We start from the raw sequence: 14,367 nt of genomic DNA, 5'->3' as shown, positions 1-14,367 counted from the left end.
CCAATGGTATTAATTTGTGAAAAGGAAATACAAAATTAGGAGACTGCAAGTATTGGATGCGGTTTCCATGTGCTGCTGATGCTGCTGCATAAGCTTGGATCCAATAAAACAGTTGATTTTAGGATTCCAATGAGAGTCCTCGAAAGAACGGGAATGAGCATGTTTGAACGAGTGCCATCTCCTCCAGCACAAAATAATGTTTGGGTCACAACTGGGGTTTTGATTCTGTTGCAGAACATGACGTTTGAGGCTAATTGCGTCTTTGAAACAGGCATTCATTTGCGCTGACAGTAGCTGACATGTTAAGTGGACCGCCTGCTCAAAATGACAAATGAAAGGAATGTCCCGAAAACAAACAAAACCAAATTTAAAAAAAAGGACATGAAAATAACTCAGATGTGATTTTTCCTTTTATTTGTTGTGGTGAGAGAAAATTACACATTTTATTACGTTTAAAAATGTGAGCATGCTTTCCCAGAAGTTAGGACTTTGCACAAAACTTAATACCATTTGGGATGGCTTATCACGCGCAACCGCCGTTTCCTTGATCGGCCACTTGTTAGTCTTCTGGCTCTCTTCATGGCTGCTATCTGTCCGAGAATACCGTTGAATATGTTTCGTTTTTTTTTTTCCCCCAACGCAATTGGTCTTTTTGTTATATGTCATCATCTAGGAATTTGAAAGCACATTTTTGTTTTCTGCACAGTATTTATTTTGCGACGTTATTTTGTAGCATCATTCAGGTACCGCATCAAACCGGCAGAAATTTACTTCATAAGACCAAGGTGAGATATTTCTACATGATTTTAAACCGTATTTTAATTCTCTCCAAGCTTTTGTCCAATTTGCTCTTAAATTCTGCCAAGAACAGGCAGCTACTACGATGGCTGGCTTTTGTTTCTGTTAGCGCAAGTACAACACAGCTTGAAGCTAAAATTCCATTTGTGAATTAATGTGACATTGTTACAATGGTGATGAATCTGTTTGACCACCGGCGCGCGGAGACTATAAAGCACCCGTCTGCCTGTTAATTCATGTTTTTTTTGGGGGGGGGGGGGGGGGGTTGTGTTTTTGTCTGATTGCTAACTAAAGCCATTTTTTCCATTTATATTTTGTAGCTCCCAACGTGCCTGAAAAAAAGTCTATGGTAGTGTACCGCCCCATCTCACAGCCACTTCTTGAGGACAGCGAGGGCCGAGTTGAAGGTGAAGTGCGCCGGATGCGCACCGCGGTGGGCCAACAGCAGGGAGCCGGCCTCGGCCCCACGGCCCACCGCAAGCAGCTGGCCGGCGGCCTCGTCCGCGTCCCGCCGGCGCGCAAGCATGTGCGCGTGGAGCAGCGGATAGGCGGCCGACGACGAGCAGCCCACCAGCAGCCCGGTGTCCAGTAGAAGAGAGAGCAGTTCGTCATCACAAATTGCCGCCGCCGCCTCCTGGAAAAGGATCAAACAGATTACGGTACTTTTAGGGTTGGGGGGGTTACATTGTGTTCGTCATTCACCCCACAAACTGCATCATCATTTCTCACACTTTCCACAAGCTACTGCGATAAAAACTCTTGTCTATACCACCCACATATATACTCGGTTCAAGAGTTGGGTGCCCAAACGTGTCCGACAATCAACATGCTGGCATTTATTCCCCTCCCACTCGAGGTGACAAGCCAAGATTCACCACCTAAACTTTCTCTTCTGCTAAAATGAGATGCAATGTCGCCACCTACAGGAATCTGTGAGTCATGAAAGTTGTTTTACGAGCTTGAATTTCAGATGGGCTTTGGGGAGACCCTCTTCCACTTCGAGACATTGAAAAACATTCGCCGAATATGTGTGGCAATAAACAGTTGGATTCCACCTCACTAATATTTTTTTTCAGCAATTATATTGAAAAAAGTTTTGTTTATTTCAGTTATTCTCTGTTATTGTATCTGTCATCCCTTGGCCCTTTGCCTTTACTGATGTGAATAAAACAGTGAGCTGTGTTGAGACTACAAGCTCCAGTTTGAATTCCAGTGTAGCCTGTGCGTTGCCCCTTGCTGGAATTGACTCAAGAACGATGCTTTGGGAAATGGGTCACATCCAAGCTAGCGCTTGTGCAGCTACTAGTAGCAAACACACAAACACGCATCCACAAACAATCGCCCGTGTCATGTTTTCATTGCATCTTCTGCTCAGCTATGTCACGTCAGACTTGAGAGCGGCTTCCTGCCATGCAGCCTCTCACCTGTTGGATGAGAGTGTTACTCGCTAAGTGCACACTGACGTCCCTGATGGGGTATTTCTGGAGTTGAGCCCGCTCAATTATGCATACGGAGCCCATGTCTGCCAGTGCAACCCCACCACTTGGTAGCACTCGCACAACTCGCTTTTCCACCTCTTCAGGAACAATTTGGCCTTAAAAACACAAATAATGGATGTGTAGAAATGGTGGCCGGGGGGGTTTCATTTACTCAACTGCAAATTTCTTTGTAAACAAGGTTACTGATAGATTAAGTTCATGGCGACTGGAGGAGGAGTTAAAAATGAAATAAAAAGGGCGACGGTAGTTCCTCATTCATCATTGGCAAAAATCCGCGAGGCAGCCACTATGCTGTTGTTTGTTCAGGATAGCGGCTGGCTGGTAGCTGGCTAACCATTAGCTAGCTAGACGACGTGTTGAGAGCGGCCTTTGGATGAGCGTCACTTGTGGCTGTGCAGATTCTACTTCAAAGCAGGGATGTGTTTGTCAAGACAGTGGGTTACCAAGCGGAACTTCACAGACTAGCTGGGCGAGACTCTCGTCCACACTTAAACCACTGAAAGACGTACTTGACGTGTATAAAGTTAATTTCAAAATTCCCTGCCATACGTTAATACTGATGGTGTTCCACAAGGCTCAATACTTGGCCCCATTACAGTAAATGCTAGCATTGTACTCGACGAAAATAAACATCCACCGCAGTCAATGAGTGAAACAACCAAGTACGTTATTTTAACTGGTCGGCACGAGATTTTCGGGTCAAACAGCAGGTGCTTGAGCAGCAGGCTGCTACTCCGTCACTCAGCTTCACACACTCACACAGAGGCACACACCTCCCAGGCTATTACAGTTTGACGTGTGTTCGTGAGAGGAAAGAGATGGAAGATTTGAAGCCTGCAGACAGTGGGATTGACAGGCCAAGTGGAAATAGATGTGACACAGCAGTGTGGAAATGGAGACGGAGGGTTGCAGGGGGGGGGGTGCTATCAGAAAAGAGCCTGAAATTTTGACTGTCCTTTGTACAACATGACGGCCTGTCACATTTTTTTTTCTTATTCCAGGGCTCAGCGAACGGCAGCGGTGTTCAGAGGGGACTCTGGAACATCGCACAGCACGTGATGTGCGACACCATCTGGGTTGTAGTTTGCTGCGCGGAAGCCTTTGAAATCAGGCAACAAGTCAACAAGGAGGCGGTCCAACTTGTGGACCCACTGGCGAAAGAGCAAACAAAAATTTTCGGGACTCGAGTGAGGTGGAAAAACATCATCAATCCATTTCCAGTGGTGGTTTATGGAATGGGTGATAGAGTACAATGTGAAATGAAAACATGGCACACACACGAACACTGAGCTAGCCATCACAGTCCTTAAAAAACGTTTTTTTAGGGTTCAGCACACAACCAAGATTTTTGAGTACTTTCAGTGGCTCACTATAACTGCAGTAATACAGTATGTGGTCACAGCGAACAGAGAATTCAATATTGTGGTCTTTTCTGTCGACATTTGTTGCTGCACTGTTTGTGATCAAATAGCTGAAAGCATGATCACAGCGCCACATACGGTAGAAGTTATCCCTTAGCCTGTCAATGATGTTTCCCTTTACATGCAAGCTTATTTTATTTTATTTTTATTTGCCAAAGTGCTGCATGTTATCTAGTGGTTGCCTTGGTTGCATTCTTTGAGCCTTGGCTGTGTCTGTCGCTTCTTCCATCTCATCTTCAATCAGATGTGCACACAGTTGGCGTGCGGTGTGACGAAGTGAGCTCACACACATCAAACTTCCGCCACAAGATGTCAACAACACCCCCGCCTACCCTCGCTCTTGTTATGACCTCCTGGCTGTGTTCATGCGTACTGACACGAAAGCTCAGGTTGCTTTTGCCGCCTGGTTGTACGGCGACGCCCGCATTCGCTGGTCAATATTTCACACGCTTGTTTGCCATTCCACCGCCTCGTTTCCTGCCTGTATCCATCTTGTCGCGGCGGAATACTTTGATTGGAATTATCGCTGCAACAACACTGGCTGATCCATAATGCATGTGGCCAGCATCTTTGTATCATTTCAAACATGAAGCTCACACACACAAAAGTGGAGCACGGATCACTCAGTCACAAGTTTTGGGACACAACCCTCGAATACTTCAACTCAAAGACCTTGAGGATGATTTTTTTTTGTGGACCCAACTCTATTTTCCTCCATTTTCACATCCTGCTGGTCCATAAAGTAGTGGTAGTAGCTCCTTCATTTCCTGTTTTGTTCTTTATTTCCCCAGCTAGCCACAGTGTCTCACCAATGCTTCTCATTGAATCAGCATGTCAAGAGAGTTTTCACACAACGGCGTCTTAATGACACGCTAATCTCCAGGAATTCAACTTGGTATAAGTGCGATCTCAGGGGGTATCGCACTTGTGAAGAAAATAAATCATGTGCGTATTGGGGCGACGGGATGCAGACGGCGGCGAGATAACGGCTGTCAGTCACGGCGAGCGGCGTTGTCAAACAGATTCGTTTATGCTGTGGTGGGAGAGAATGAAACCTCGAGGCTTGTTTATGCAAATATGAAAAGGCAGGTGAATTAAGAGTGACATTTAGCAAAGTCTTGCCTAATTCACTTTGCTTGTTATGGTGGAGGGAAAAACAAAAGCCCATTAAAGTGACGCCTAATTGAAAAAGTTGAGCATGCCGGCGGCGATGAAAGGAGCGGGAACATTTGCTGTTTGACGCACAATTGTTCAAAATAGGAACAAGGCATACAATGCCAATTAACAAACACTTGCTGTTTCATCGAGGCGAAAGAAAAAAAAAAGCACTAGGCACAATCTGTTTCGATGCAGCAGCGTGGGGAAGAGGTTGATAGCTGCATGAAGACCTTGTCACCTTGTTGGCCCAACATGCACAAAATGATTCCCATGACTCCCAATAATTAATGAATGCTGAATTGTATTGTTCTTAATGATTTGTTTGGCTATGTGGCTGTGGGAACGCAGTTTTGCATGAAACCAATCCGTGTTGCGGTACAGTTCGGGAAAGGTGAACCGAGATTTACAGTAATCCCTCGTTTATCGCGGTTAATGGGGACCAAAACCACCCGCGATAAACGAAAATCCGCGAAGTAGCGTCTAATTAACATAAACAGGTAATTTTTTTTAAAGTCCGCAAACGGTCCGCGAGAAGCTGCAAAACAACAGCGAGTCACATAGAGCAACATATACAGTACTGTACTCCATGTATATGTAAAAAATGTAAATAAAATAATAATTTATATTTTTCAATATGTTTGAAAAAATCCGCGATGCACTGAACCCGGAATAAACGAACTGCGAAGTAGAAAGGGATCACTGTACATCATGAAAATTGTTGTGTCGTACAACCTTTCGCATGTATGACGCTGTAGACCTGAGTTGAGAGCCAGTCAAACTCATGCATCACATGCTGCTTCACTAATTAAAAAGAAAAATTCAAACATTATGTATTATCTGATCATATGCCACAGCCTGTTTGGGAACTGGAAAGCTTCCGTGTGAAAAACTGTTTCCCCCTCCCTCACCTTCATTCAGCTCTGCGTGCACATGCACGCGCACATCAGAGATGCACTGAACCAGGAGCGCAGTTTGGTTTCATTAAAGTCAAAGGAGGTTTCCGTACCTTGTCTTGATGAGCTCCCCGCACAAAAGGCGGGTCTGAGTGGGCCCGCTTGGTGACAACTGCTTATCAGATCAGGAAACAGCCGAGTGGCCCGCAGAGGCTCCGCTGATTAGCTGCTTATCTCACACACTAAACGAGTGCAGCGGTGTCAAGTGCATGAATGACGCGCAGGGTAGACGAGGACATTCCTCCTCTTTGTGGCTTCTGGTCTGTGCTGTGTGATGTGCGGTAATTCGGAAAAGTGGATTAGTCCACCCATGAAACACCTCCCTCAAAGACCTTTTTTATTGGTTGGAACATTTGCTTGGTAGTTGTTATACCCCTAAAATAGTGTCCGTACATTGCTCAACGACATGAGTGTGTACTCCTATATCAACTTTGGATGTGATCCCAAGACAGCGGCGTCAACTCTTGTGTGCTTCGTGTGGTACTTACTGTGGTCATGCCGTTGACTTGATCCAGAGTTAGCTGCAGCAGCTCGGCGTCGCCGCTTTCAGCCATCAGCTTGAGCGCGGGCTGCTGGAAACTAGGCAGCAGCATTTCGGCCACACTTCGGATACACTGCAGGACACAAAGATGGAGAGTGGACGGAGGCTTCAAAATGGAGCAAAGTCAATAAACCAGAGGGTTAAAGTTGAGGAAAACCTATTGAAGCCAAGGTACAGAACATAATTCACTCCCAGCTATTGTGTCACCAAATAAAATGAATGAAGATAAAAACATACAACTCCATAGTAATCAAGAACAGTTGCCTAACGGTCCACTAACCTTAAGTACTTTCATAACCAAGCTAGCTACATATTCGAGTGAACTAGCTAGCAATTACCTAGATACTACCTTCTAACTTGACCATTTTCGTTGTTAACAGGCTAGCCAACTGCCTGTGTACCTTTATACGTAGCTCGGTGACTACCAGGCTACCGACCCATCTAATTAGCTAGTTAACCAGCTCCAAAACGACTTACGCCAAACACTTTGCTCACTAGCTAATTACCTACCAACCGATTACTAAACTATCAAAGTTAAACTTGTACCATCCAAGTTCATCTAACAAACGGTGTGACTCTGCATTACCAACATTTAATAAACGGTATCTGCAGTGACTATGATGTATTTTCTTGAAATATTTTTAGATGGTTTTGCCCTGCTCTTAGATACAGTGTGGTTGTGAACTGCTCCAGACGATGTATTATATTGTGTTTTTGTCAAGAAAATATTGTGATGTGATCGTGGCAGTAATAGGTGGATTAAGTTGGGCAAATCCCCAGTGGAGACCCTGGTATCCAATGCCTACTTGCGTATGAAATTAAGGAGCTACCGTAATTGCCTTTAAGCATTCCGGTTCGATTCTGGCTAAGGCCTTCCTTTGTGTAGTTTGCATGGTCTCCCTGTGCCTGTGTGGGTTTTCTCCAGGTACTCTGGTTTCCTCCCACGTTCCCAAAACATGCATGGTACATTGATGGAACACTTTAAATTGTCCCTAGGTGTAATTGTGAGCGCAAATGGTTGTTTGTCTATGTGCCCTGTGATTGGCTGGCAAACAGGTCAGGGTATCCCCCCCGCCTACTGCCTAAAGACAGCTGGGATAGACTCCAGCACGCCCGTGACACTCGTGAGGATAAAATGATAAGAAAATGGGTGGGTGGAGTGAAATAATGGAATAACAGCTGTGGGTCGTACAGAAATGCGATAAACGCAAAGGAAACTGAATGGAAAAGACAGTAAAATAAAAATGCTCTGTGAACAGCCACTGAGGTAGATAATGCCTTTAGGAAGGTCTCCAGTGCACATAGTGTGCCGCCACCACGAGTAATATATGGCTATTACAATGCAATCTGACTCCTCTGCTCTGCTGGTTTCATTTTGCCGCATTCAAATTAAAGCGGAACCCAGTAAAATGACCCTCCTCCACACCCTTCGCACCCACCCACCCACCCACATTTCCAACGCTAATACCAGACAGCCGCTCAGCAGACGGTCCCCTTTTCGAGCTGAATAACATTAGCTCTAAACTAATATCACGGTCAGCTGGCGATAGATGTACAGAGCGGCATTCAGCCCGGAGAACCATGACTATCATTATCGGGGCATCGCATTCAGCTATAGGTCAGCTAGCACCTTCATAAGGCCATGAAAGAAGAGGCAACTGAGATCATGCTAACGGAAAGCCCCAGGTTTCACACATGGCCAGGTAACCAGTCGTGCATTATAGTGGTTGATCGCGCGCAGATTTTTCAAATTTCCTAGCCCACAACGTTTAGAGCATGACGTTATTTTGTCGCTAATGACCTCTTTTTAACTTGAGAGGCCCAAAGAACTGCTTGTACTGTCAATGGGATTAATGAGATTGACCAAAAATGACACCGACAACATTTTGTGTTTGTTTTTTGACACCAGTTTCTTGGGTGGGCTATTTCATTAATTCATCGAAAAAAATAATCAATCGGTTATTTAATTATTTTTAAAAATCTGTAGCTGCAGCGCTAGAAAAATCCATGTAAATAAATGGTTATGATACTTCTAGTGATATTTTTGTCCGAAACATGCAAATGGCCAATCAAAGCAACTCGTATTCCGTGTGGTTTCACCTCTGCTGGGAGCTTGTGCTTGGTGTTGTACAGGGCTCGGATCATGGTCAACACCTGCTGACCCAGGTCCACCTCCACCTCGGGCCCCTGGCAGTGGGTCAGCATGGTTGAAGTCAGCAGAACCCAAGGGTTACGCTCGGACGTGGTCCTGGGGACAGAAAGCGAGGGCAAGCGTCATTATCATCTACTGTCCGACAGCAGCATTTGATTAACAGTTACAAACACACAAAATAATGATATCCAGTAACACATTTTGGGGTTAGCTTGGATTAGTTGGCAGGATGCACGATATTCGATGGTTTTACAAGGTGGATTAAGTCAGGTAGATCTCCATCTCGTAAGCTAGCAACTCTTACTGCTAGCTATCGCTAGCTACCTCCTAACCTACAGGTACCTAACAACCACCTTTCCCTAAGTTCCTATCAACCAACATAGGTACCTACCTAATTAGCCTTCTACCTCATTAGCATCGTCATTTCCTCGCTAGCTAGCTACCACTAGAACTACTTTCGTAACTACACTTGCCTACAAGTGACCTATCTGAAATTCCTTACCTACTAATTTATCCAAAAAAGAAACAGACATTCATTGTCATCTTTTTTGAGGGAGCGGATTTTGTTGAGACGGCCATCATACTGAACCTAATGAACTTGCCTATTAAATTTTGACCTTATGTCTGACCACCAGGGTTAGTCTTCTTCCAGTGGAGGTGAGCATCAGTTGACCTCCTTTTGAAACCACAATTTCTTCCTGCGCAAAGTACACTAACGGTTTCCAATAAGGCCAGTTGAGACCCGTTAAAGAAACATCAACTCCAATGATATTAGAACGTCAATATGGGGTATGAGCAACATTTCTTTTGCTCCCTACATTTGAAAACAGATATTGTATCTTCTCTCCCTTCCTCTGTCAAAAGATCCTGGTTTCTTTTTTATCAACCTCTATGGACGACGACATGACAAAAAGGCGTTAAAAGAGCTGCAAAGTGTTTCTTCCAGATGCTGCTTTTAGTTCCAGCATTATCATTAGCACAACGGGGAGCCGACAGCTGGCTAATGGTGACGTTAGCGTTACAGCACGCCTTGCCTCATTATATGTGTATGAGGGGGATGAAAATGCATTTTGAGTCCTTGTGACGCTTCCACTGATCAACACGGGCTAGGTCACGTGTATGATTAGCGTGGCTCACGCCTGCTTTAAAATGTCTCAACAGGCAAATGGTGTTGGCGGTGTTGATAAATCCTCGGTGCTGTCGTGAATTGATTTCAAAGCTGGTGTCACATTACGGCAGCAAAGTGAGTCCTAATTAAACAGGAGGAAGTGGGACTATTGCCTACGCTTTTTTTATTGCTGTTTGTTTGTAAGCAGGACAATATCAAATCTAACAAAGTGATTTCCATAAAAGCCTGAAAGGGTGTGAGAAAGAAACCATTAGGTTTTTTGGTGATCACAATAAAAGGTGGATCCAAAAACTCTTAAAATGTTCCAAGCACGTTGCAGCCAAGCTACATTTCTAGACGGCTCGTCCATCTCACATAGATGTCAGTGTTTGGTTCACAGGGCAGTGGTGAACATCAATAATGAACACCATAATCTAGTTGACAAACATCCAAACCAATTCTCATCATGGTTTTTTTTTTTTGGTGTGTGTGTGCTGCCATCGTGCCGCAAGGATAAACCCCCACGGCCGTCAGCAGGGTTGAAGAGGGACTTCATTACGGATCCATCGTTGATGCAACCAAACACTGCTGAGACACGCCAGCTGCTGCACGGAGACATGCACCGCCCGCCTTATCCAGAGATAAATTTCGCACCAGCTGTGGTCTAGAAATTCAACTTTGCCCCTCAGCCATGGAAAATAACAACAAAAGTGGGCAAACATTGGGCTACATTTGCTTTAAAAAATGTGATTTAAAAAATGTTTTGAAATATCATTTCACTGCCGTAGATGTTTCAATTTGTTTACGGTCTATTCGTCACTTCATTTTTTTCAAGGTGTGCCCAGCTTGTCCATGGAATTCAAGCTTCTCCCTGTCTGTACTGATGAACACAGCCCAGTAGATGGCAGCGTTGTCTAACTTTGGCTTTCAGTAGTGTTTTCGTGGAAGATTTAAGATGTGAATTGACAAGTGAATTTGAGTGAAGTTAATAAATGCAGTACATGTTAGTGACTAACCGTCACCCCCGAACCCACCAAAAATTTAAAAAATGCAAAATGATTCCAACAACTATTCTGTGAATCTTGGTCATGCAAACACCTAGTAGGCTGGATTAAAGAACAGAACTGGCCGCCAAGCCTTGGTCTACACGCAGCTGCAGCAAGGAAGAAGTAATAAGCTTCACTTACACATCTTGCATGAAGGGCGGCCAAGCTTGCAGGAGCAAAATGAGCGTCTGGAAGTCCTCCCACTTGCGCGCCGCCTCCAAAAGCTGCAGGAAAAGGCTGTTGCGCTTTTCTTCATTCTCCACGTCTTCTATCTGCACCTGGCGGAGTGGCAGGGAGGAGATCGGGTGACGTGACCTGCTTCCAAAAAAGCCGTCTCGACACCACGGATGCGGACCGCGACCGAGGTACAACAAATCATATTGTACTCTTGAATTGGGTTGTTAAAAAGGAACTTGTGGGAAAGTGACATGTATGGCGTCAAACCTCAATGACATTGTTGATCATCGATGCAACAGATGAACATGTTCTTTTCAAAGCAGCGTTCCCGATATTGTCAGCTGGCTTCCTGCATTTTGACTGATCTTTCGAGATGCCTGGGATTTTGTGTTGTATGAAAATGCGGTATTCAGTCAGGACCAGAAATATTGGGAAATGGACAGTTTTCTTTTTGGCTCAACAAAACAACAAACAAGACGTGCTTCAATTGCAGAGATTCAGCCTCAATTGGTAGACAAAGCAAAACGATGACAACTGTGTCCATGTCCCCAAATTTATGGACCTGACTGTAAGTTTGGTTGGTCGATACGGTTGATGGTACTGTTTGGAGATAGCTGGTGAGGTTCATCGTCAGAGGGGTAGTAGGTGGGTTGGTTGGGTGGTACAATTGTTGGCATGCCGGTGTGAAAATTGGTCTGGATACTGTTAACTCATTCACTCCCAAAGACGTTTTTAAACGTCTTTTCAGACTTGGTCCAGAATTGGCTGGTACTGAATGAGTTAAAAAGAAAAAAAGAAGTTGACTCGCAATTTCAGGGCAAAAAACATTTCAAAATTTTAAGTTGGGCAATGAAACTCAATATTTAAGTTTTGCTGTTTTTCCCACCTTTCAGAGGAAACGAATTGCCCCTCCCCCTCAACTTCAAGATAGAAGTAAAAACAACTCAGCAAGTCATTAAGGAACAAACCACTTAATCGCTTTGTTGTACTAACTAACATTGTTGCCGTAAAAGCCAAATCACTTTCTGTATATTTTAAGGTTGTGAAACCAGGGAGTCCAACTCATTTGTCGCATTTAGTTATAGTAACACATTTTAGTTATAGTTTCTCTTGAAGGGCTGTTATGACTGAAACCAAATAAAGTCAATAATAATGGTTTATTTAACTATTGTTTAAGTTACTGTAATGAGGGGTTTGGTTACAACAAAATGCTTACAATATATCTCTTATTTATTACATATGAGAAATTTAAATTTCGGTCGAGATTTTAGCAAGCATTATGGAAGTTGAGATGTTTGATTTGCTTACCGCGGGCCACATAAAATGATGTGGCGGGCCAGATCTGGCCTTGAGTTCGACACCTGTGTTGTAAGAAGTGAAGCTACTGTTTCACCACCAACAAATACAAGTTGTGCTTTTTTACAGAGTGTCGCTCGGTAGGCAATTGTGTGGCTACAGTTAGTAGGTCAGTCGATGGAGGTTCAGCAGGTTGAGTTGGCAGCAAGCTAGCTAGTTAGCTAAGTTCTCATGTTTTTGGCGTTCAATGGATGTTAAGCAGGTTGAGTCGGGAGCAAGGTCGCTAGTTAGGTAAGTTCTAATGTTGTTAGCGGTCGATGGAGCTCAAGCAGGTTGAGTCGGGAGAAAGCTAGCTAGTTAGCTAAGTTCTAATGTTAGATACGCAAGCGGCAATGCAGGTGGTGTAGTCGTCATTTCAGTTGCCACTTATTGTCTGCGGGTAGAGGGAAACGGACATCATAGTCCATTCATCAAGGAGTTTATTAGCAAAGAGTGCTCGCCTTTCTTTAAGTGTACCATCGTTTATCTTTACTTAACGCTGAAGGGGGGAAAATGTGGTGCGCTTCATTCATTGCTAATGGTGTTCCTCCGGATCACATGCTGCTCTAATGGATAATTAACGCTTCCTCAGTCTGGCCTCACTCTTTAATACCACTCAGTTAGCGTCACACCGCTTTGTCTCCTTTTGGGGGAAAAAGGAAAAAGAGATGCCGCGTGACTGCCGGCGTGTTTCATTTATCCGCCGAATCTAAATGAACACGCAGATTTGTAAGCGGCTGTTTTTTTCTTTTGGTTTTTATGTTTTTTTAATGTTTTTTTGGGGGGGGGGTTGCTCAGTATATAGGCAATTTGGAATTTAGACAGAGTGGAGAGAAAAAAATAGTATTGCAGGAAGCTGTTTGCTTATTCCGTTTGCCCATCTGCCGTTTTGCGTTTTGCTAGCGTTGATGGCCAACTATTGTCAGACAAACTATGTTTTGGTTGAGCATTTTTTATCTGGCAATTTTGCACTGATCTGATTTCTTGATTTGAATGTAGTTATATTATTATCGTTACTAGACATATACATTATTTTACTGTGCCATATAACGAAAATTAATTTATACTATTTATTGTTGTTTTTCTAATGATTCATTGAAGTATTCGTTTTTAAGAGAACAAAATGTGAGCTTGTAATGATACACAAAACGGACTTTTTTTTGGAATATTGCATTTTCTTGTTGGAATTAAACTTTATTGACATAATATTTTGTTCTCAGAATACAGTGGTAGGGTTCAATATTGGTCCCTCAACCCCATAATTGCAAAAATTTGCTACTATTTGAATTTGTTTCCCCATAACTTTGCAACTTGAGACTCCGAACATAAAGTTAAGAATAAAACTGAGTGATTCGCTTTATTGTAACATAAAAACAAATCTCATGTCAATTTTTTTCCTCCGAACATCTTGTTTTCCTTCAAATTAGCACAACTTTAGCACACACTCAGTCTATGCTTCTGCAAATCGAAGCTGCTCGTCTAGTTGCAACACCCTAAAGTAGCACTGCATCTGGTTGTCAAGGTAACGAGAGCCAGACTTGTCAATGGATCAGCTGCAACTGGAGACAGATTTAATCCGGAGCTATTTGACGCATTTTAACAAAAGTCAATCAGGGAAAGATTCTTAAAACAGCAGGACACTCTTTTCAAAGGTGAAAAAATGCAGAATATGTCTTCTTTAAATGCATGCTCATGGTCTTAAAGTGCTGAGGAGAGAAAACTAGGAAAAGATTCAGTGTCTTGCTGCCCCTTTTTTTTTTATTCTCCTTCGTCCGAGCACTAATTTGGTGCATACCCTGAGGATTTGCAGCATTGTACAATGTTAAACGAGCAAAGTGGGATAAAAGTGCGCATGCTAATGAGGCGGCTGGCACAATTAAGAGGCTGAATATAAAATCAAGACGGGAGTTTTATTGTTTGAGGTGGAGTCGGGACAAATAAAGAAAATGCTTGAAGAATTAATGATAGCTATCTACGCCAAATTTACATAAGTCATTGCTTAATTACACTCGGAGAAACAAATGAGGTCATTGCATGTCATTACTTGAAATAATTCTCCATCATTACCTGAACATTAATCAAGTGAAAAGTCGAGAACATTGAAACACTTCCATGTCATAAAAAGTCTGATGATTACCTTTTGCTAAATGCATGCGGTGTTTGTCTCACTAATTACAAT

At 43.4% G+C, this 14,367-nt stretch overlaps 1 protein-coding gene across 5 annotated transcripts in view; it reads right to left on the bottom strand.

Moving 5' to 3' along the window:
- Positions 1-392: 392 nt before the first annotated feature.
- The window catches only part of nbas (NBAS subunit of NRZ tethering complex), an 89,171-nt gene continuing 75,196 nt past the window's right edge, over positions 393-14,367 (bottom strand). For 4 of the 5 annotated variants that reach the window (XM_052052606.1, XM_052052608.1, XM_052052609.1 and 1 more), the window contains exons 50-53: positions 10,818-10,954; positions 8,471-8,618; positions 6,318-6,443; positions 393-1,432 (exon numbers count right to left, since the gene is read on the bottom strand). In XM_052052606.1, coding sequence (XP_051908566.1) covers positions 1,166-1,432; positions 6,318-6,443; positions 8,471-8,618; positions 10,818-10,954 — 678 coding nt within the window. In that variant the 3' untranslated portion in view covers positions 393-1,165. The remainder of the gene's footprint in view (positions 1,433-6,317; positions 6,444-8,470; positions 8,619-10,817; positions 10,955-14,367) is intronic. The other variant, XR_007960066.1, reaches the window with a different exon arrangement.

This window comes from Hippocampus zosterae, chromosome 19 (genome assembly GCF_025434085.1).
Source record: "Hippocampus zosterae strain Florida chromosome 19, ASM2543408v3, whole genome shotgun sequence".
Taxonomy (NCBI): Eukaryota; Metazoa; Chordata; class Actinopteri; order Syngnathiformes; family Syngnathidae; genus Hippocampus; species Hippocampus zosterae.
This window is presented reverse-complemented; position numbering and strand designations above follow the sequence as displayed.